The sequence below is a fragment of the Rhincodon typus genome, chromosome 8, assembly GCF_021869965.1.
Source record: "Rhincodon typus isolate 14 chromosome 8, sRhiTyp1.1, whole genome shotgun sequence".
Taxonomy (NCBI): Eukaryota; Metazoa; Chordata; class Chondrichthyes; order Orectolobiformes; family Rhincodontidae; genus Rhincodon; species Rhincodon typus.
In genome coordinates this window covers 39684636-39708705 of record NC_063339.1, presented here as the reverse complement: position 1 = coordinate 39708705, position 24070 = coordinate 39684636, and the positions used below count along the sequence as shown (strand labels likewise).

General features: G+C 38.7%; 1 protein-coding gene across 2 annotated transcripts in view; it reads left to right on the top strand.

The window, feature by feature from the left end:
• The window catches only part of LOC109921371 (SERTA domain-containing protein 2-like), a 51530-nt gene extending 34237 nt beyond the window's left edge, over positions 1–17293 (top strand). The window contains exons 1-2 of one of the 2 annotated variants that reach the window (XM_020521402.2): positions 3794–3960; positions 15198–17293. In XM_020521402.2, the coding sequence (XP_020376991.1) occupies positions 15202–16044 (843 nt within the window). In that variant the 5' untranslated portion in view covers positions 3794–3960; positions 15198–15201 and the 3' untranslated portion in view covers positions 16045–17293. Of the gene's footprint in view, positions 1–3793; positions 3961–15197 lie in introns of those variants that run through there. The other variant, XM_048600560.1, reaches the window with a different exon arrangement.
• Positions 17294–24070: the final 6777 nt, after the last annotated feature.

The following is a 24070-nucleotide window of genomic DNA, read 5'->3' as shown; positions in this document are numbered from 1 at the left end:
TACACCATTGAATGCCAAGTGGAGATGGTAGATTCACTCTTGGAGATGGTGACCAACTGACAATTGTGTGGTAAGAATATTACTTGCTGCTTATCAGCTCAAGCCTGAACATTGTCCAAATCTTGCTGCATGTGGGCAGGGATTATGCTAGTACCTGATGATTTGCAAATGGTGTTAAACATTGCAATCATTAACAACATCCCACATCTAACCTTGTGATTGAGGGAAGGTAATTGATGAAACAGCAAAAGATGGTTGAGCCTAGGACACTACCCTGAGGAACTCCTACAGCGAAGCAATAGGACAGAGAGGTTCTGCAACTTCAGCATTGCTGTCATAATGTTAGACCTTAGGATAAATACCTATGCATTTGAAATAATGGTTTAGTTATGTTTGAGTTTTGTAAAAGTGAATTATCTAACTTGCAACTTCAAACCTAAATCAAAACTGTAATACTGATGAGAATGTAATAATTATGCTCCCTGGGTTTGCTACATTCTCTCTATATTACATTATATAAATAATTTTAAAATAATATTTTTTGAAAGAGATTTACACTTAAAATGACTTCAGCTATTATATGCTTAATAACTGACTATGTTTTTCTGGTACTGCCCGAAACAGGGTAAGAACAGGTTAACCTACTGCTTGTTCGTCTTAGCCCATGAGGAAAATGAGAGATGAAACAGTAGATTTGTTAGGAAAGCACAGTATATTTCCATTTACAAAGAAAGCAACGGCACTGCCTCGTGGTTCAGGGAGACTTATTTTGATGTGGAAAATTAAAGGTTTTGCTCATGGTCTTTTGTGCAATGATCCATTTTCCTCCTTCAATATCTGGAAATGCTGCAATGCACAGAGAGGTCCTTTGTTCAAGGACAATAGGTATTGTTGCAGAAAATCATAAGCCAGAGAACATGGTGGGAAGAATGTGGTAATATGCAATGATACTTAAAGAGAAAGTTTAATTAGTTAATGGTTGGTGAACAAACCTAGCACTCTCAGGGGACAATTGGTGGGTTTGCCTTATCTTCTTCTATCTCTTAAGGTTCCACCTACTCTTTATCTTTTGTGGATTCATGGCTTAGTCAGTGAGCAGGTTTTGTATGGCCATGATTCTGACTGAGACTTGTTGAGACATTGGAAGTGCTATTTGATCAAACCTATCCTCTGTCATACGATAGGGCAATTTCAAAACTTATGTTTGGGAGTCTGAACATGAACAGATGAAACTCAGTGATGCAGTCCTGAATCGATGCTTGAATTGTAACAATTGAAGGAAGAGTGTGGTAATCTGCCCTTCTGTTCTCTAGCAGTGGCCAATCAAGAAGCCCAAATCTGATAATGAGCCATGAAGCGAAATTACATCTGATGCATGGAATATTGCCACTGTTTACATGCCAGGTTTCATTGAACTTGCACCTCACTGAGGCACCTCTGATACAACTTATTGTAAAAACCCACATGTCCCCTAATGCTCTTCAGGAATTGGACCTGCTGAATCTGACCTACATTTGACATCAGTGCCAAACGATGGTTGACAATTGGCACCTTCTGAACAGTACTATATTATCTGTTTTTTTAACCAATGTTGAAACTATGTAAAGGATGGATTATAGAATTAGTAGGATGTTCCCAGGGGTGGGAGGCTATCGGTTTGATAAAATTGCAAAAACTGAGGCTATATTCAGTGGAGAACAAAAGAGTTTGAGGTGGAATGTAATAAGAGAGAGAAATTGATAAACTCTTGAAAGCATGGAAAGGCACAGAGAAAACTATGCTGTGTAAACAGAAATATTTATGACACTATTCTAGAATCACGGAATCCCTACAGTGTGGAAAGAGGCCATTCAATCCATCGAGCCTGCACTGACCCTCTGAATCCACCACCCAATACCTGTAACCCCACATGGCTACCATGGCTAATCTACCTAGCCTGCCCATGCCTGGACACTACAGGGCAATTTAGCATGGCCAATCCACCTAACTGCATATCTTTAGATGGTGGAAGGAAACTGGAACACCTGGCAGAAACCCACACAGACACGGGAGAACTTGCAAACTCACACAGTCACCCAAGGCTGCAGCAAACCCGGCGCTGTGAAGCAGCAGTGTTAGCCACTGAGCCACTGTGCCACCCAGACTGCCTGAAGTTCAGTTATAGGTTGGTGATGCATTTGCTGATCCTGTATTGCCTGTGACTGTAGAATATGTGTAAGAGAGTGAGAGAGAGCATGAGACAAAGTGAGAAATGGAAGTAGGGGATCAAACATGATCAGATTTCAGACCACACCTGCATACCAAAACTCTCACCATCAAATTTTCTTCCCAGGATCTTACAACATAGTCACAGAGATATACAGCACGGAAACAGACCCTTTGGGTCCAACCCGTCCAGTGCGACCAGATATCCTATATAAATCTAATCCCATTTGCCAGCATTTGGCCCATACCCCTCTAAACCCTTCCTATTCATGTACCCATCCGAAACCTTTTAAATGTTGTAATTGTATCAGCCTCCGCCACTTCCTCTGGCAGCTCATTCCATACATGCATCACCCTCTGCATAAAAAAGTTGCCCCACAACTCTGATGTCCAGAGGGACTCGAAATCAAACAGCAGAGGTGGTAGATGTGAAAATTCACTGCTGGGTCAGACAGCAGTGTATGTTTCTTTCTCCATTAATTCACTTCCCACCATGTGGTCACTGCCTTTGTCTCCTTTCCTCCTTTTTTAAAAGTGCCATTGTTTTGATTTTTTTTCCCAAAAGTTCCAAAACAATGCAACAGCTTGTAAAACAATAATTACTGCTCCTAGAATTTGAGGAAATTGCTCCAACACTGAATATACCTTAAAAAAGGAGCAGCTGTTACAGCCACAATTTTTTCCTGTCCTCCATCTTGGATTACCCAGAAATCTGAGGTATTAAAATAGGATCGCACCAGGAAAGATTTGGAGGGCACCCACTGTACAATTATAAATAAATTTCTTCTCTCCATTTCTCTGCGTACCATTTTAGAAACTTTTTTCCCATAGATTCTAAGCATAGATGCTCTATCTGAGGGTGCTGGCTTGGAATCAGCCATTATCTTACTGAATGGCGATACAGCTTTGAGGAGCAGAATAGCCTACTTCTGTTTCGATTTCTTATGGTCTTCTGGAATGGCTGTAATTCTGCATACCTTAATTCATTTTTTCAACTAACATGTAGTTAATGTTGAATAATTCTTATTTATGACTCAATGCATGTTGGTTCAGCTCACCTGTTTAATTTGAATGCCCAGTACACTCAACAAAGTGAAGAACATTGACTGTTTAAATGAAGTTCTAACAGCAAAACAAAAGTGTTCACATAAATTCTTTGACATTCTCTTTCTTTTTAAGAAGTATTTAAGGATTCTGCAACTCTTTTTAAATGCCTTCATGTTTTCTACTATAACAGAAATAAAAGGGAGCTAGTTGAGAAATAAGTTTTTAATTGTCCTGTAGTTTTGCCTTAGGCTCTTTTATTCCACTAATGTTTTACAGTATCTAAGTGGATTGCAGCGTATAATGCTTCAACAAACTCCTGTTAGCGGACACGGCAGAGACACAAAAAATTTCTGGAATAGCACAGTTGGGGCCCTGTCTGTTTGTTGGGCAGTTCTCTGACTGTTCACCAAGCTGGAGATGGACACTACTGCAAGCCACAAAGCTCCACCCACTTTTTCAAGCTCCACTCCTTTCCACGGCAGCTTAGTGCTCTGCGTCATTGTGCTTGTGCAGTTGCTGTTTGTCAGCTGTCTGAAAAAAGCAAGACAGCTGCATGGCAGTTTGTGCAAGTGAGAATTCTAGCTTGCATACAAAAACTGGTCTAAAAACCAACCGAGGACTAATTCACTTTCATTTGAAATGTTCAAAATGTACTATCAGAGTAACTCCAAAGATTTAAAAATAAATACTGTGGCACTTTGGAACAAGGTAAGCTCTTATTGTGTAGCATTTGCCCTAATTATCACAAAAATATCTGATTCTTTGTTAGATTGTTACTTTGTTTACAGCAACATTATGGGGAAACCTAAAATGAGTCAGTATAGTGCAAGCAAAGACATTGCAAATTCTGTTAAGGCTTTAAAAAGATTCAGTCAGACAGACTTCTTTGTTTACTATACACCCAATGTATGTGAAGGCATACAGTAATCTTGGTTGGAATTGTTCTGTCTGGATTTTACATACAATTGATCATTAAAAGAAGCATGGTAGCGCTTTAGTAGGAGGCACCGGTATTGATTTTGAATACTATGAAATGCGTATAAAGGCAATAAAGAGTAACCTGTAAGTATCAGTAGATTGAGTAAATAATGTTTTTCCTAATTTCTACGCATCAGATCAAATTATTCGTGCAGTTATTATCCTGTGGAGTTGGGAGTTACTGAATGTTATTTTATCATTGATTTGGAAAATATGTAAAAATTCTGTGGAAATGCTGTGAGCTTCTGTTATTCAAATCTGTAGCCCAGTCGTATTTAGCTGCTTTGTTAAAGTTCTAACATTTGTAACAGACCGTAATTAAGTGAGTTTTTAAGATTTCACCTAAACTGTTCAGGATTTTTTAAATTCATAACATATTATCAAGTATTTAAGTGCTGACACTGCAGTAAGCAATGTAGCTTCAGCACTCAAGTGATGCAATTAAATAAATCAGGGATTTGGTAAACTTGCACCTTACTACCTGGATTCACTTTTTTCCCCCAGGTTTCCAATCCAGAAGTTTTAGTTTACTATACTAAACTAAATGTATGTGCAATCAACTTATTGACATTCTGCAACTTGACTGGTGAGATTATTAGCACAGGGTATATGTTGAGAATCTAAATATGTATTTCCCTAAAATATGCATTATTTTTAAGACTATTTATTGATCTGGAAACTGAATTCAAATATAAAATTAATCCTTCATACAATTTTCAATCACCACAATTTGTCTATTATCACTGAAGATGAGGCAATGCAACCTACCTTGAACTTATTAATAAAACTGTAACCTGCAAGTTGGCAAAACACATCAAATGATTGTTGGAGAACACGAGAGTAATTATTTTTCTGTTTTAAATCAATAGATCTGGTAGATAATATACGAATTAATTTAAAAAGGGTTAGGTTTTCTGTTACAGGAGAGATGCTTGCAGAAAATCTTCTGCAAAAACCAAATTCTTAATCTTAAATGGTAGTGTATGGTTACAGCGTATGCTGAAAATGTCTACCTTGCTTTGGGGAAATGGTACAAAATTTTCTTGCTGGTATAGAAATAGATTGAAAAATCTTAAATTGTGTGTAATGTATCCCATGTTGAAAGCTTATGTTTTAAATGCTTTTTTAAGCAGATGTTAGATTAATGGCTGACTATAAATCACTCAAAAATTTCTTTTAATCTCTGTCTCTCACGTTGTAAATGGTATATGTGTGTATTTAAAACGGTAGCATTTCCACTTGATTGCAATTGTATTTCCAGTACTGAAAATTGACCAAACTAGCACAAAAGCTCACATGAGTTCGAACAGGTTTATATATTTGTCTAAAAGTATTGCAATGGAGACCAGTCTTGTCCGTAAACCGGCCATGCCCCCAATCGAATTAATCACCACGGTGAGTTTCCACTTATTGAACCCGTTTGTGGGCTTTCAGAGGCTCTTAAAATTAAGCTTTTTTTTAAGACTTAAGTGCATTAATAGGCAGCTTTTAAAATAGTTTTCTTAATTTACTGAGAGACTGACTACTGTGTACTGTTGAAGCAAGTAAATGGTTCCATCTAGTTAGGTAATGTTCAGAAGAGATTGCTTATTTTTGTGATCATTCTATTTTTAGTTGCATGAGAAAAACTGCACCTTAATATATCGAGGACATTTTTCAGACACTAAAAATGTTACATCTAAAATGCTGCCCAATTGCAATGGTTTTCTGGAAACTTTTAATTTCAGTAAATATGCAAATAAAAATGAGCAGAAAACCTGGGTAAAAAAAATACCAGTTTTGAGCATAGACTTAAAGGGAAAACAGATACTTTAAAAAAAACATCATTCTACATTGTTGAACTGACATTATAGCTATTAGTTTCAGCACATTGTTTGTATTTTGCAATTTCATAATTGTTGCCTCAGCTAGTTAGTGCATGTGTTGGCCATCACCTGAATTGCTGTGATCATTTTCCTGATTAAGAATTGTGGATAAAAGATGGCAAGTAATATTCTTGCCATATAAGTGCCAGGCAATCACCATCTGCAACAAGACAGAATTTACCATCACCCCCTGACGTTCAGTGGCAACACCATCACTGAAAACCCCACTGTCAATATCCTTGGGATTACCATTGACCAAAAGCTGAACTGGGCTAGTTATATAAATACTGCAGCTACAGGAACAGGTCAAGGTCTAGAAATCCTACAGCAGGTAACCCACCTCTTGTCTCTCCAAAACCTGTCCATCATCTACAAAGCACAAGTCAGAAGTGTGATGGAATTCTCCCACTTGCCTGGATGACTACAGCTCCAAAAACACTCAAAACTTGACAGCATTCAGTGCAAAGCAGCCTGCTTGATTGGCACCACATCCACAAACATTCACTCCTTTCATCAATGAAGCTCAGTAGCAGTAGCATCTACTATTTACTGCGGATGCTAGAAATCTGAAACAAATATAAAGAATTTTAGAAACTTGACTGGTCTGGCAGCATCTGTGGAGAGAGAAACAGAATTAACGTTTTGAGTCTGGTATGACTCTTTCTTTCACATTTTCATACTGGACTAGGAATATTAACTCTGCTTCTCTCTCCACAGATGCTGTCAGACATGCTGAGTTTCTCTAGTATTCTCTATGTTTGTGCCATTTACAAAGTATGCTGCAGAAATTCTCTAAGGTTTCTTAGACAGCACACGTTCAAAACCCACAAATACTACCACCTAGCAGGATAAGGGCAGCAGATATATGTGAACATCACCACCTGCAAGTTTGCCTCCAAGCCTCTCACCGTGCTTACTTAGAAAAAAATTGCTATTCCTTCAGGGTCAAAATCTTGGAATTCCCTCTCTAATGCCAATGTGAGTCTGCCTATAGCAAGGGTAACTAGGAATGGGCAATAAATGTTGGCCCAACCAGTAACCAGATCTCATGTCTATAAAATCATGAGGTCCATGGATAGGGTGAAAAGCCAGGGTCTTTTCCCAGTGCAGGGGAATTTAATACTAGGTTTAAGGTAAGAGGGGAAAAGATTTAAAATGTGCCTAAGGGGCAATTTTTTCACGCCGAGGGTAGTGCTGTATGGAATGAGCTGCCGGAAGAGGTGTTGGAGGCTGGTACAATTACAACATTTAAAAGACATCTAGATGGGTATATGAATAGGAAGAGTTTAGAGGATATGGGCCAAATGGGACTAGATCAATTTAGAATATCTTGTCAGCATGGATGGGTTGGACCGAAGGGTCTGTTTCGGTGCTGTACATCTCTACGACTCAATGAATATTAAATAAAATTCAAAGCTTCTGTTAAACATATCTTCTAGCTACGGGGATGTGCAGTCAGCCAGCATTCAGAAATATACTAAACAGTGCCAGGGCGTTTTGTACATGATGTGCACATTCCAATTTACAGAGCAATCTTAAAGGGATTGCACAGCACAATGAGGTGTACGTAGTAAGAGGAAATGAGAGGAAACATTACTCCCAATGTAGTTTTCACGCAGAACCAACCTTCATTACAGCTGTTTGATTAATTCAATGAGAGTGATATATAGTGACTTAATAAAATGATCCTCTAATATTTGAAAAGAAGAAGGAAACTAAATTCACTATTGATATATTTGTTTGGCTGAAATTCCTTTTAAGAGGTTGCTTTCAGTGATCACTAAGGCTTTTTAGCCAATATAGAAAATTGGAGAAATCCAACATGTGGCCTGTACATGTGAGTTTTAAAAATAAAGAAATATTCAATATTCATCCCTCACAGCCTGAAAACTACATTCACTGACCCTCATTTCAGAAACTAAACATTTGATTCAGTTTTTCAGGTGTTTCTCATCATATACTGTTGCTGAAATATTGCATCTTTTTTTATTCTCTCATGGGACATGGGCATTGCTGGCTGGCCAGTGTATAATGCTCTCCCTAGTTGCCCTTGAGAAGGTGGTGGTGAGCTGCCTCCTTGAACCACTGCAGTCTATATGTCATAGGTACACCCAAAATGCTGTTAAGGAGAGAATTCCAGGATTATGACCCAGCAATGGTGAAGGAACAGCGATATATTTCCAAGCCAGGATGGTGAGTGGCTTGGAGGAGAACTTGTGGGTGGTGATGGTCCCATGAATCTGCTGCACTTTCCTTCTAGATGGAAGTGGTCATGAGTTTAGCAAGTGCGATGTAAATATCTTTGGTGAATTTCTGCAGTGCATCTTGTAGGTAGTACACACTGGTGCGACTGAGCACCGATGATGAAGAGAGTGGATATTTGTGGCTGTGGTACCAATCAAAGGGTGCTGCTTTATCCTGGACGCTGTCAAGCTTCTTTAGTATTGTTGGTATTTCACTCATCCAAGCAAGTGAGGAATATTTAATCTCACTCTTGACTTGTGCCTTGTAGATGGTGAACAGGATTTAGGGAGTCAGGAGATGAGTTACTCACTGCAGTATTCCTAACCTCTGACCTGCTTTTTTTAACACTGTACTGAAATGGTGAGTACAGGTCAATTTCTGCTCAATGGTAATCCCAAGGATTTTGATGATGGGGAATTCGGTGATGGTAGTGCCATTGAACGTCAAGGAGCAGTGGTTAAGGTGTCTCCTATTAGAGATGGTCTTTGCCTGACATTTGTGCAGTGTGAATATTACTTGCCACTTGTCAGCCCAAACCTGAATATTGTCCAGGTCTTGTTGCATTGGAATGCAGTCTGCTTCAGTATCTGAGATGTCGTGAATAGAGCTGAATATTAAGCAATCCCCAGTGAACATCCCCATGACCTTATGATGGAGGGAAGGTCATTTAATGAAGCAGCTGAAGATGGTTGGATCTAGGACATTACCCTGAGGAACTCCTGCAGAGATGTTCTGGAGCTGAGATAAGCAATCTTCAATGACCACAACTGTATTCCTATGTGCCAGGTATGATTCCAACCAGCGGGGAGGTTGCCCCATTGATTCCAGTTTTGCTAGGGCTCCCTGACGCCACAGTTGGTCGAATGCTGGCCTTAATGTCAAGGGTTGTCACTCTCACCTCTGGAATTCAGTTCTTTTCTCCATGAACAAAAACAGAAGTTGCTGGAAAAGCTCAGTAGATCTGGCAGCATCTGTGAAGAAAAATCAGAGTCAACTTTTCAGGTCCGGTGACTCTTCCTCAGAACTGATGGTAGCTAGGAAAATGTGGGTTTATAAGCAGAAGATAGGTTGGGGGGAGGGGGTAAAGAGTAAACAATAGGTGGGGATAGAGCCCAAACAGAAAGAAGAACAGTTGGACAGACAAAGAAGTTGATAACAATCTGGCTAGGAGGTGAATAGCTGCTATTGGAGACTGTTAGTGGCTAACAATTGGTAGTAGGTAATGGCAGGCTGTGTGATAATGAGGCCTGGCACGTGGGGTAGGGGGCTAGGACATGGGAGAGTTTAGGCCCGAAATTATTGAACTTGATGTTGAGGCCGGAGGGCTGTAGGGTCCCCAAGTGGAAAGTGAAGTGTTGTTCTTCCAGCTTGTGTTGAGCTTTGCTGGAACACAGCAGCAAGCCTGGGACAGAGATGTTGGCCAGGGAACAGGGTGGTGCGTTAAAGTGGCAGGCAACTGGAAGCTCAGGGTCTTTTTTGTGGACAGAGTGTGGGTGTTCTTGTGAAGCAGTCTCCCAGTCTATGCTTCGTTTCGCCAATGTAGAGGAGATCACATTGTGAGCAACGAATACAGCAGACTAGATTGTGGCAAGTGCAGATAAAGTGCTGCTTCACCTGGAAGGTATGTTTGGGCCCTTGGATACTGGGACGGAGGAGGTAAATGCGCAGGTGTTAGGCCTTCGGCAGGGATGCAGGGGAAAGTACCATATGGCTGTGGGGGTTTTGAGAGTGGAGGAAGAGTGGACCAGGGTGTTCCGGAAGGTCCCTGCAGAAGGTGGACATGGGAGGGAAGGGGAATATGTGTCTGGTGGTGGCATCTCGCTGGAGGTGGCGGAAATGGTGGCTTTGTCCTGCTTTTTGTGTACAGGACATATCTGGTCAATTTTCCACAATGTCAGATAGATGCCAGTGTTATAACTGTACTGGAATTGCTTAGCTAGGGGTGCAGCAAGTTCTGAAGCACAAATACTATTGCTGGGCTGTTGTCAGGGCCCAAAGCCTTTGCAGTATCCAGTGCCTCCAGCCATTCTTTGATATCATGTAGAGTGAATCCAATTGGCTGAAGACTGGCATCAATGATTCTGAGGACCACTGGAGGAATTAAGATCCATCTACTTGGTATTTCTGGCTGGAGAGTGCTGCGAATGCATCAGCCTTATCTTTTGTGCTGGGCTGTTCCATCATTGAAGATGGGGTTATTTGTGGGACCTCCTCTTCCAGTGAGTTGTTTAATTGTCCACCACCATTCACGACTGGATGTGGCAGGATTGCAGAGTTTAGATCTGATCTGTTGGTTGTGGGATCACTTAACTGTGTCTATCACTTGCTGCTTATGCTGTCTGGTATAGAAGTTGTCCTGTTTGGTAGCTTCACCAGGTTGATACCTCATTCTTAGACTTTTCTGGTGCTGCCCATGGCATGCCTTTCTGCACTCTCCATTGAACCACTGACAGTCTTGTTAATGTCAAGATAGTTTGTCTGTATTCTGATAATATATTTTATTATTGATTAAGAGGATTGTTTGTACTCTAAACATTACGGTAGCATAATGGTTATTTACTGGACTAGTAATACAGAGATGTGTGCTAATGAACTAGAAGCATGAGTTTGAATCCAATGGTGGCAGCAGAGGGCTTTAAACCCAAAATTAAAAAAAAAACTGCAATTCTTTTTCTTTTACTGGAATTTGACTGTCTTTAACCTGGTGTGGCTTACGTGTGCTGAATACAAACATACAAATTAGGTGCAGAAATGGACCTTTCACCACCCTGAACCTGATCTGCATTCAGCATCATCCTGGTTGATCTCTTGGTTTTGAATTCCACATTGCCATCTACTCCTGATAACCTTTGATTCCCCTGGCCTAACAGGAATTTATCTACCTCTGCCTTAAAAATATATGTAATGACCTGGCCTCCACTGCCTTCTGAGGCAGAGCTTTTCTAAGGTGCACAGCTGTCAGAGAAAAAAAACACTCTTCCTCTTGGCATGGTGGCTCAGACACTGCTGCCTTACAGTGCTAGGGACCCAGGTTTGATTCCAACCTTGGTGATTGTGTGGAGTTTGCACATTCTCCTTTATTCAGTTTTCCTTTATTCATTCATGGGATGAGAGTGTTGCTGGCTAGGCAGCATTTATTGCCCAGAGGGTGGTTAAGAGTCAACCACATTATTGTAGATCTGGAGTCACATGTAGGCCAGACCAGATAAGGATGGCAGTTTCCTTCCCTAAAGGGCATTAGTGAACTAGATGGGTTTTTCCAACAATCGACAATGGATTCATGGTCATCATTAGATTCTTAATTCCAGATATTTATTGAATTCAAATTCCACCATCTGCCATGGCGGGTTTCGAACCCAGGTCTCCAGAACATTATCTGGATCTCTGGATTAATGGCCCAGTGATAATACCACTAGGCCATTGCCTCCCCTACCATCCTCCCACGTGTCTGTGTGGATTGCTGCTGGGTGCTGCAGTTTCCTCCCACAGTCCAAAGATGTGCATGTTAAGTGGATTGGTCATGCTAAATTGCCATCCCTAAATTAAGGAATGTGTAGATTAGGTGCATTAGCCATGGGGAATGCAGGGTTACAGGGATAGGATAGGGAGATGGCTCTGGGTGGATGCTGTTCAGAGGGTCAGTGTGGACTTGTTGGGCCGAATGGCTTGTTTCTACACTGGAGATTCTATGATTCTGTGTCATCCCCTGATTTTAAAACCCTGCTGGAATGACCCACAAAAGACGCCTTTCTCTGGCCATCTTATTGAGTCTGTTCAGGATCATGTACACTTCAGTCAAATCACCTGTAATTCTTCTAAATTCCAGCTGAACCAAGCCCAGCTTGACAAACTAATTCTCATAAGACAATGGGCAAGCAATCACTCAGTTGAATTTGAGGGCTATTAGGGACAATGATATGTTCACCATGTTATTGCTGACCACATTATGTAAATGAATTTACAGGAGATTCATCAGGATGTTAGCTGGGATTATTTTAGCTATAGGTTAGCAATGAAAAGAGGCTCAATAAACTTGGGCAGTTTTCTTCAGAGCAGACCAGGCTGAGAGGAGATCTGTTTGAGGTGTATAAGATTACAAGAGGCATAGACAGAGTGGATAGGAAACAGCTGTTCTCCTTAGTTGAAGGGTCAGTAAGAAGGGGACATAATTTTAAGGTGAAAAGCAGGAGGTTTAGAGGGGATTTGCAGGTTTTGTTATTTAACACAGGATGGTAGGAATCTGGGATGCACTGAAGGGTAGTTGAGGCAGGAAACCTCACAATTTTTAAAAAGAATTTGGATGACCACTTGAATTGTCATTACATACAAGTGCTAGGAATTGGGTCTAGTGTAGACTTTCGTCAGTGCAGACGGTTGAAGGGCCTGTCCTGAACTGTATGATTTCAAGGGAAACTGGCATGGCCAGCTGGCGACCCCACGACCCATGAGTGAATAAAAAAAATTCTGTCATCCTATGAGAGCTAACAAAACACATCCTACACTTAATAAGCTGGGTCTATTTAATTTCAAGCAGCATAGATTTAGGGACAACTTGTTAGAGGCCTGTAATATTCTGAAACATCTATCATATATCTATTAATAGATTTGGAAGAAGTTTAATCCTACAAAATGGTTGGATGGCAGAGAGTTGAGATTTCTGTTTCCTGAACTCAGTTTGCCTTCAGCCCAGCCATTTCCAGGATTCTGATGCTGAAAGGTGGGTGTGCCCAATGCAAGCAGATTTGTTTTGTTTATTTTTAAAGGTGACAGTGTGACTGTGTGATATTGAGACTGCGAGCCCCATTATCATTGCACTTTTGGAACTTGACTGCTGCTGAGTGGGTTACCTGAATATCATTGCCTCAGCTTTGTCAAAATGTGGGCTTGTTGAGTCCAGTCTTTACACCTACCTCTTGGATCGAGGTGCCTGCCTCTGTAATTGGACACCACTGTCAACCCCCAACCCCAACCCCAACTCCAAATGAGGTATCTCACCTCTTCAGGACTTCAGTCTCCCTCCCAACCTCAGCTGGAGCCACTGGATTGACTTGACCCCACCTTCACAATCCTGCATGATGGACAAACCAATGTTTTTCTGACTGATCTGCTCATGTTGGCCAGGTATGTAACAACAGTTTTGTCCCATTATTTCCGGTTTAACAGATTGAGAAGGACTAGGCAACAGGAGTTCCAACCACATGAAGTAGAAATAGATTGGATATTAATGAGTTTCTCTTTTACCAGGCAGTAGTGAGCCTCTGGGACACATTATTGTCTGGCGTTGTTGCTGACTATTTGTACACCTTCAAGCGGGAGATGGTCCAATCTTGGCTGAAATAATGATCACCTCACATTGTAATTAAGTAACTTTACGAATAACACATAGTCCACATGATATTCTGGACTGGTTCATTTGCCTGAGGAAAAAGGAGAGGAATTTCATGAACTATTTTCTCCTTATTTACTATTTATTTTTCTAAATCAATCTGTTCGGAGATGTCATTACACAGTTCTGGAGCAGGTGGGACTTGAAGTCTGGCCTACTGGCCCAAGGCAGGGTTACTTACTGCTATTGTAGCACGAGAGCTCTCTTTACTATGGTGTTACCTGTTATGTTAGTTCTACCGGGACATTTTGTGTGTTGGGATGGGAACTGTCAGGTCCTGATATGAGAGATTAGTTTGTTGGTCTTTACCTCGTCGTCAGTTTTGAATGTTGGTAACTTTCTGCTGGTGCTAAAATGGGAGAACCATTAGTAAACTCAGATGCAGGTTATACACTCCTATGTTACTTATAATGATATAATCATTTCAAATAAAAGGCAAATGGTAGTTTCTGGATCATGCTGCTGCTGTACTATGGTAAACTCTTGTAAAGTTCTCTGGGCAAAAAGTTAAAAAAACAGGAATTACGGTAAGGTAACATTATACAAGTCAAAGCTAACTTATACTGTAGTCTGATGAATATAACCAGAAGATCGTTGCATGTGACAGCAGGAATGTAACTTGATGTTGCAAACAGCTAGGCTACTAGCTTTCTTTGGGTTTGAATGTCTCTTATAGCCAATAAATAGGCTCAATGAATGATCCTTCAAAGCAGTACGAGGAAAGAAATTAGCATGCATTAGATCTTTCATGATATTACTGGGAAAGAGTAGATTAGAGGTTTTCGAACTGGACTCTAGCTCTTAAAGGATCTGCAAGGTCATCAAACTTCAGCTGTGTGATCACATTTCTACGTCTTCTCATGTACTAGAATGTTATTTTTGTTGTTGTTTACTTATCAGAAGGCTGATATCCTTTTAAGAAGCTGATAGTTGATAGTTAGGGCATGGATTCCCAGAACTGATTTCTCTGCATAGAAAAGTTTGTAACCCACTGGATTAAGAGGCTCAGAATCTGGAAAATGATAGACTGAATTCAAAAAAGGGTATCAATTTTGAGATATACTGCTCCAATGAGCTTTGCATTTTGGGATCCGTACCAATTAGTTTCAATGGGCAGAATCGTGTGAACTGCAGTTGTGCCCCTTAATCACCTGTTGGGATATGCTTATTGGTGGGAGCACAAATCTGCAAAGTTACCGTTAGTGCTTCTGTAACAGAGAAAGTTATTCTCTTAAGTCAAATAGAAAATGCTGGAAATACTCTCAGGGCAGGCAGAATCTGTCAATAAAGAAACAGAGGTAATGTTTCAGGTTTATGATGTGAAAATTGTCTTAATTGTGAATTTAAATTCTAGTTTACTGTGTATTAATGAGTGTAATTTCTTCAGGTATCTAAACAACAAAATAACTAAAAACTATAAATGGTTATATTGTGTTAGAATAGATACTCAAATTTTCTCCTCTATGTTCTAGATTCATGTTGGCTAAAGGACTGAAGCGCAAGCTTAGTGATTACGAAGAAAATATGGCTGGTGTTCCTGGTGCCTTTGATTCTAACCCAGGGCTGCCCTACACTTTGCAGAGACAGTTGGTACTTAATATGTGCCTTATCAAATTGCAAAGCTGTAGGATGCTGGTGGAACCAAACTTGCACCGTTCTGTTCTCATCGCAAATACTGTTCGGCAGATCCAGGAGGAAATGAGGCAAGAAACTAGTCTAGAAGGATCTAATATCTGCAATGGAACAAGTCCAGTTCCAGACTCATATGCAGCATCTCAGGCCAGTGTTGAGTTAACTGGAACACCATCATCCATTCAAATCAGCTCTCCTGATTTGAATATTTCGTCAGATTTTTCAGAAAACCAGATTGAGAACTCTTTAGTAGTTGTTTCAGATGATGACATGTCATCTGCCATTTCATCAATCCTCAAAGATTTGGATTTCATGGAGGATATTAGCCCATCTCCTTGTACTGCACCTGCATGCGAAGACGACATAAATACAGACATTTCTTTGGTAGACAGATCACAAGAACCTAGGTCTGCAGAAACTGTGTTTGGCTCTTTTGAAATCACAAATTCAACGAGTTACCTAACAGATCTTGCTTTTGATGACATATTTGAAGACATTGACACGTCCATGTATGACTCAGATCTGTGCTTACTTCCATTAACACCGACTAGATCAGCACCAGCTATTGTGGATGATGTTTCAAAACCCTTTCAATTATGCACCTCTGCATCAGTGAACGCCATTCAGATCTGCAGAGTAGATTTGAGTGACCTGGACCACATCATGGAGATTCTTGTAGGATCCTAATTCATCACTGGGGTGTTTCAGAGTTTTGTATGCTTGTCTTCCGAATTAATTAAAACAGCTGTGTCTATACCATTAGAGATGGAAACAGCCAGTGTAATAGCAAGCTGTGTTCAACCTTACACATCTTTGAAGGGTTTAAGTAATATAATTTTCAACTTTTTAAGTATTTCAAAAAGTTGGAAACAAAATACTACAGCAAATATTCCGACAATTAGCATGTGAATCATGGCAGGGGAACTGTTGGCTAGTAATGATAACTTCTGGCTTGCTATCCACAAATATGCCCGTAACCACTTGGGTTATTTTTTTAATGGGATAAGATTGTTTTTAAGAAATGAATGGACTGCTGAAACACGCTGAACATTAACTTAATCAACTAAACCTTTAATAGAGACTGAACAGTATTATGTGTTTCTGTACATCATTTTAATAGTTATGGTTTTTCAACATTTATATCTGAAGTGTGAGAGGAACTAATTATCCGAAGGACATTGTGAACAGGTTTATTCTATTGACTGAAGCACACAGTATGTTTTATTTCCTTACAGAATGTTTTTATATGGTATTCTTGAACCAACAAAGACACCTTTATCAAAGGTTACAAAAATGTTTTATATGACATTTAAACTATTTATTTTTTTAGAATTTTATACTCTAAATCTCTATGTTTGATGTTTGTCTAATTTGGTTTTTAGTTCCAGTCTGGCAGGCTTTGCTGTTGGATTTGACTTACACTACCTCTCCTAAGATCTAACAATAAAGCTTTGGTTTAAAAAAAGTGCTGTACATGAACGGATGCAGCTTCTGTTTTTTTAATTTAAAAAAAATGTGTATGTGGGGAGTGGAATCTAACGTATCCAGAGCAAAGTAACTTTTGTTTTCTTCTTAAATGTGAAGCTGTTGAGATAGATTTAAATATTTATGACTTAGACTAGTTTTCTTCCAATCCTATTTGTACGCTTCAATTTATCTGAAAACATGTTAACTCAGTATTAGGAAATGTTTGATTCTGGGGTTTTATTTTGAGCTGAGTGTTTATGTTAGACAGAATTATTCAAAATCAAAAACTAGGTACTTTATCAGCAGTGTTAAGAAGATTTCTCATTTAGTTATCTCTAGATATTTCTGACATCTGACCTTTAAACAAGGAAATACATAAAAATGAAAAGGCAATATGCTTTTTTAAAACTCATTTACGGGATGTGGGTGTTGCTGGCTAGGCCAGCATTTATTGCCCTTTCCTAATTAGCCAGAGGGTAGTTTAAGAATCAACTGCATTGCTATGGATCTGAAGTCACATGCAGGCCAGACCAGGTGAGGATGGCAGTTTCCTTCCTTAATGGACATTAGAGAAGGAAACTGCTAACCTCATCTGGTCTGGCCTACATGTGACTCCAGACCCACAGCAATGCAGCTGACTCTTAAACTACCCTCTGGGTAATTAGGGATGGGCAATAAATGCTGACTTAGCTAGCAATGCCCTCGTACTGTGAATGAACTAAAAAAAATTGCCATTTTATTGCAAACATTTTCTGCAACATGAACTAATCTAAGCTGTTGAAAGACTACTACAAGGAAATGTATATTGAAGATGGGAATGAGAAAATTCATATGAAAGCTGCACAAGATTTGCACACAGTGGCAATTATAATAATTGGGTGAACCATATTTTGTAATTTGTACACTGATTAAGACAATGCAACGCAATATGAAGACAACACTATCACAATATTATTGAATGGTGAGATGAAAAAGATGGCTAATGTTAATATTTTATTTTTCTTGGTTAAAGTGATGTTTCTTTATGTTCCAAATTACCAATATGAACTAATAATTTCATGAATGGCTTTATTGTTAAACTCTGGAACAAATATAGCTGTGGAAAGGAATGGTATTTAATGACTGTGTAAAAACAAAGTTGAATTATACTAAAAGATTGATGCTGCTATAGGCATGTCGAGACAATGTTGACTCTTTCCTCCGTTATATTGAAACATTGTGTTTAGAAATGCCAGAGGAAGTTCCCTGATCAATATAAAGATGTTTATGTGAGCATCCATTTACGATATTCTAACAAACTTGTACCCCTACAAAAATCACTGATTTTAAGTACATAAACTTGGTTGACAATTCATTTCATTACTGAGGGAGAGCTGTATTCCTGAAGTTGGCAAGATGTTAACAGTAGGCCAAATTTCCCAAACTTTTTCACATTGTTTGGGAAGCCCTGACTGAAGATGTAGTCAATAAAGGCATTCATTGTAAAGAACTGGGAATGCAGACTTGTTTATTTATTCTTTCTTTCTTTCTCACCCTTTGTGGCCTTCTGCTTGATTCATTAACCAGCTTAGTTTGTCTTCTCAGGTGAATATAGAAGATCCTATGTTGCTCTTCAAAGAAGAGCAGGAGAGTTCCCCTGGTACCCTGGCTAAATTTGATCTCTCAACCTCTGATCGTGAAATCATTATGACTACAGCACAGAGGATGCCATTTGGCCCTTCTTATCCATATGTGCTGTCTACAATAGCAACTCTGCTAGCCCCATGCCACTATACTGTCTCAGTAGTCCAGCCATTTTTTTCTCTCTCCAGATAATCATTCAATTCTCTTCAGAAAACCATGACAGAATCTTCTTCCTGTATTTGCTCAGAATGTGCGTTCCAGTTTCTAATTTGTATTTAAAAGAAAATATTTTCTCATGTTGTTGTCGATTCTTTTATCATTTACTATGAATCTGTCTCCTCTAGTTTTTGACCTTTCCACCAATAGGAGGTTTCTCTCTACCCACTCTATCTTGACCTGTCATGACTTTGAGTACCTTTTATCAAAATTGCTATCAACCTTCTTTAAGAAGAACAGTCCCAGATTTTCCAATCTCTCCATAGAACAGAAGTCTGTCATCCCTGAAGCCATTTTAATAAATCTGTTCTGCACTGTCTCTAATGATTTCATACCTTCCAAACTGTAGTGTCAAGAATTGAACACAATATTCTAGATGAGGCTGAATGAGTCTTTTGTAAAGGTTCACTATAACTTCCTATGCCAAATTTTAAAGCCCAAAATTTCAAATGCATTATTAAGTACTTTCTCAGCCTGCCCTGTTCAAGTTCCTTGATTTATATGCATGTATCCTGTGCTCCTGCATTTACTTTATAATTGTTTCCTTTATCTTACACAGCCTTTCCTCATTCTTCATATCAGAATGTATCACTTTACACTTCTCTGCTTTAATGCTCATCAGCTCTTTGTTCAACCGTTCCACCAACCTCTGACCTCTTGTTGACTTTCATTTTCCTTCTCATAGTTCACAATACTTTCAAGTTATGTGTCATCTGCAAAGTGTGAAAAGCTCTGTGCAAGCACCAATGTAGATTATTAACATACATCAAGAAAAATAGTAATCCTAACCCCTGGGGAAACCTCACTTTAAAATTTAATCCGATCTGAAAAACAACTGTCTGCCATTACTCTCCATTTCGTGTCACTCCATCAAATTTGTTTCCATAGTTATCACTGTCTGATTTAATCCTTGTCTTTAACTTTGCTGACAAGCTTGGCACATGGCACACGATAAAATGCCTTTTAAAAGCACATCAACTGTATCATCCTCATTAACCCTCTCTGTTGCCTGATCAAAAAAACAATCAAACTTGATTAACACAATTTACATTTAACAAATCTTTTGCTAATCATCCTGCATTTGTCCAAGTGATTATTATTTTTGTCCCAGATTATTGTCCTAAAAGTTTTCCCACCATTCAGGTTAAACTGATTGACATATAGTTGTTGTGCTTAACATTATACCCTTTTTTGAACAACGTTTACAATTCTCCAGTACATCCCTATATCTTCAGAATACTGGAAGATTATGGCTAGTTTCTTCACAATTTCTATCCTTCAATATTCTACCATGTAACTTATCTGGCCCTAGTGATTTTAACAGCATCTTCTTAATTGACAAAGAAAGATACAATATATTCAGTTAGTATTCAGTGATGCTCCCTGCCACCACGTATAAACTACCTTTTGGTCTATAATTGGTCCCTTTCCACTTTTTACTATTATTATTTATGTGCCTGTAGAACATTTTTGGATTCCCTTTATACTAGCTGCCGTGTCTTCTCCTGCTCTCACTTTGCTTTTCTAAATTTTTCACACTTCTCTCAGCCTGGTTCTCACCTGGGTTATCAATCTGACCAAGTTTGGAAAAAAGATGTATATGTTCTTTTTCATTCATGGAATTTTGCATTGTTGGCAAAGCCTACATTTAGTCCATTGCTAATTGCTCAAGAAGGTGGTGATGAAATGACTTCATGAACCACTGTCTGTTGTATGTACTTTGGTGCTGCTGAAAGGAGTTCCAGGATTTTAATACAGCAATGGAAGAATGGTGATATATTTCCAAGTCCAAATGTTGTGTGCCTTGCTGATGGAACCAGGTATTTCCATGTACCTGTTGTCATTTTTCTTCTGGATGGTAGAGGGCTGTGTTGAAGTGGCTTGGTGAGTTGCTGCAGTGAATCTTGTTAATGCTACACACTACAATCAAAGTGTGTTGGTGATGGAGGGAGTAAGTGTTTAATGTGTGGATGGGATGCAAAAAAGCTATTGCTTTGGTGTTGAACCTCTTGAACGTTGTTAGAGCTGTACTCATCAATGCAAACAGAGAGCAACCCATCAAACTTTCAGTTGGTGCCTTTATAGAGTTAGATGATGAATTTATGAAGTCAGGAAGTGAGTGATTTGCCATAGAATTCACAACCACTGACCTAGTCTTGTGGCCACAGAATCTATGTGGCTGGTCTAGTTAAGTGTCTGGTCAGGAATAACCCCAGGATGATGTTGATGGGAATTTCAGCCATAAATACCATTGAATGTCAAGTGAGGATGCTTAGATTATCTCTTGTTGGAGGTGGTTATTGCCTGGACTTTGCTGTATGCCATTTAGCTGCCATATTTCTCTCCATGACAGAACTAACAACAGTCCAAAATGACTGAATAGAATATCCCAAAGGCATTCACAGCAAAAGGTAGTTGCAAAGCTGTGAAGACTTAGCACTGCTTCTACTATACCCAAGGACAGCAACGAAGAGAGCCTGATTGAGAGTTCGGGTTATCCTAGCCTCACTGGTGTAAGTGAAAGTATAATGTTGATAATAATAGCATTAATTAAACTTATTTGGTTAAACTCTGGATAGTCCATTCTTGATTTCTGTGAAGGGATAGGAGCAACTGTGAATCTTGAATAAGATTAAGCCATTCATCACCCAGGTAAGTATTATAGAAATGTTCAAAAACAATTTCCAAATGAATAATTTGACATACTGTGTTAACCTTTAAGTTTCAATGTTTGATAGTTTATATTATTTATCTATTTTGCTTTCTGAGCAAGGATATTAGCATGAACTTAATTGGCATCTGCCAAAGTATGTCAGACTGAGATATGCATGAATACTTATAGTGGGTGATTAGCATCGGTAAATTGGGGTAGTTGTTATACATCGGAGGTCAAATTGAGGCACTTTTTGTTCAGATGGATTGCTATCATTTCTCTTTTCCATTATTTTAAACCCTAATCAATTACAAAGCATATTTAACCACAGTAAGCCATTGTATAATTTATTGTCAATTTCCTAAGGTGCATATCCCCCCTATCAAATACTAAAAGCATGCAGGATCTCTTACTTTGATTACATGTATCTCAGCGAAGCAAATACATGTTTTGTTACTAAGCTTATAGTTTGTTATTGAATATCATTTGGTTTTCATTGAACTGTGTGTATTTTCATTAGTTCTCCATCCTAAAGTTGGTTTTAAATATTTTTAGGTTAAATGTTTAAATTGTAGATTTTGGAGAAACTTTGTTTACATATATTATTGTTGCTTCAGTGAACCTGGAACAAAACAGTATGATTTTGAAAATTTATTATGATAATATATTGTATCTTAAAGTAGTTGAGATTTGTTTTCAAAATAGTGTTTAATTAGATGTGGCACTTAACAGGAAATAGTTGTGAAATTATTAAATCTCTTTTATGTTTTCCCATGATGGGTGGAAAAAGCAGAACATCTTAGTAACTAATTAGAAATTGATTATTTAGAAGAAAAATATTTTAATACTTCTGTAACATAATGAGCCTTTCAGAATTAAATAAACTATTATACTGTAAATTCAACATTTTGGAGAAACAGATATTTGTAACAATTGAGGTGAAGACTCAAATGTGCAAATTGTAACTTTCAGTATGTATTTCATGTTATGTATAATTATAAAAATAACCTCATTAGTGTTGAAAGGAAGTCTGTGGGAGTTATGACTATACATTGACAGGAAGTGATAACTTTTACGTTTCCTGAGCTACTTAAAACAGTACTCTCAACTGACCATTTAGAATTGTACCCCAGTCCCATTTCATGTACATATTTTCACCTTCAGATTTCAGGATCCTTAACCAGTTCAAATAATTTTGTTCATGCTGAAAGCTTACTGCAAATTAAGTGTAAACACACCTGTCTTCTTATTCCTTTCCTGAAGGGTATAAATTCATTGCTTGCAGTTTTATTGTTAAGAATATTACATTTCATAATGAAATCTGAAAAACCGGAATTCAAAGGAGAAAGCTAGTTCCATTATTTCACTGCAGTTTAAACAGAAATTCCAGCTTGTTTGCATTACTGATTTGTTTTAGTTGGTTCCCACTTATTCCAGCAGAATTGGAATTAAGAATGTAGTAAATCATAATAATTTGCTGTTGTGGAAGAAATGATTTGCTGAAATGTGTGTGGTGTGACTGTAGATAGTAATGCAAACACTGTTCTATTTTTAAATGAGAAAATTTGAATGAGAATTGTAGTACTGTCGAAATCATTTCTGTCTTCATTTTCTCCTTTTGCAATCTGTTGTAATAGGTCAGTTATACCTAAAAACTTGCATTTTTCAAACATTTTGTTGAAAATAAAGTTTAGGTAAACCACTAATTTGTAATTGAAAAAATTTTTCACATTTCTTTTCCTTCTGGGGCTTTTCAAAATGAGACCGGGTGTGGACCATGAGACATAACACTCCTGCCTCAGACATCATGACCTGGGAATGACAAATGACAATGGATGGAGAGAATTCAAGCTTTGGTGCTATCATGAGCTTTACATAACTAATGTCTTCTTTCAGAATAAACCATGCTATAGATGTCCTGCAGACACGCAAGATCAGGGGATTGGTACCAGCTAAATCTGATTATCACCAGATATCACTCTCTGAACAGGATTCTCAGCACATGCAGCTGCCATAGCACTAAGGTGAAGGTGCAACATTTGAAGAATTTTCATTCAAAGCAAAAATGCTGTTCTTGTATCAACATCAGCCATACTATCTACCCAGATAAAACAAAACAATTCTGTGACTCAATTGAACGGGTGCTGTCCAGCATTCCCAGAGAGAGTGTAGAAGCTAAAAGGAAGACACTTCAATTCCATTTACAATATACGCAACATACGAGAAGCAAGGGCGAAAAATATTGACTTTGTAAAGACTAACATCACTGTGATGGAGTCGTTATTGGTGATTGATTCTCAGTGATTACAATAGGAACCTGAATGATAAAATTCTGAATGCATCAAGAGCAAATTGAAGTTTTATCAAACAAACTGCTAGAGGCTATTCCAGTGACTACTAGTTACAAATCTTCCAGAACATCCAGTTGGTCTTTGATGCAGAAAATGTCAGGGGTGTGCATGAAGAAATCTAAAAGGCTACGGCGCATCAATAAAGATACCAGTTCCATTGAAAACAAAGGCAGGGGAGGTCATCATCTGCAACAAACAGTTTGAGAATTGGATGATGTATTACCTTGTGTTGTACTTTTAGGGAAAACACTGTCATAGAGGAGGATCTAGCCACCAGACAAAGTTTGCCAGACATGGGAGAGTGAGCTATTAAACCACAGTGGAACAGCTTGATAGAACTATTGACCTTCATAGAATCTCTACATTGTGGAAACAGGCCATTCAGCCCAACGAGTCTACACCT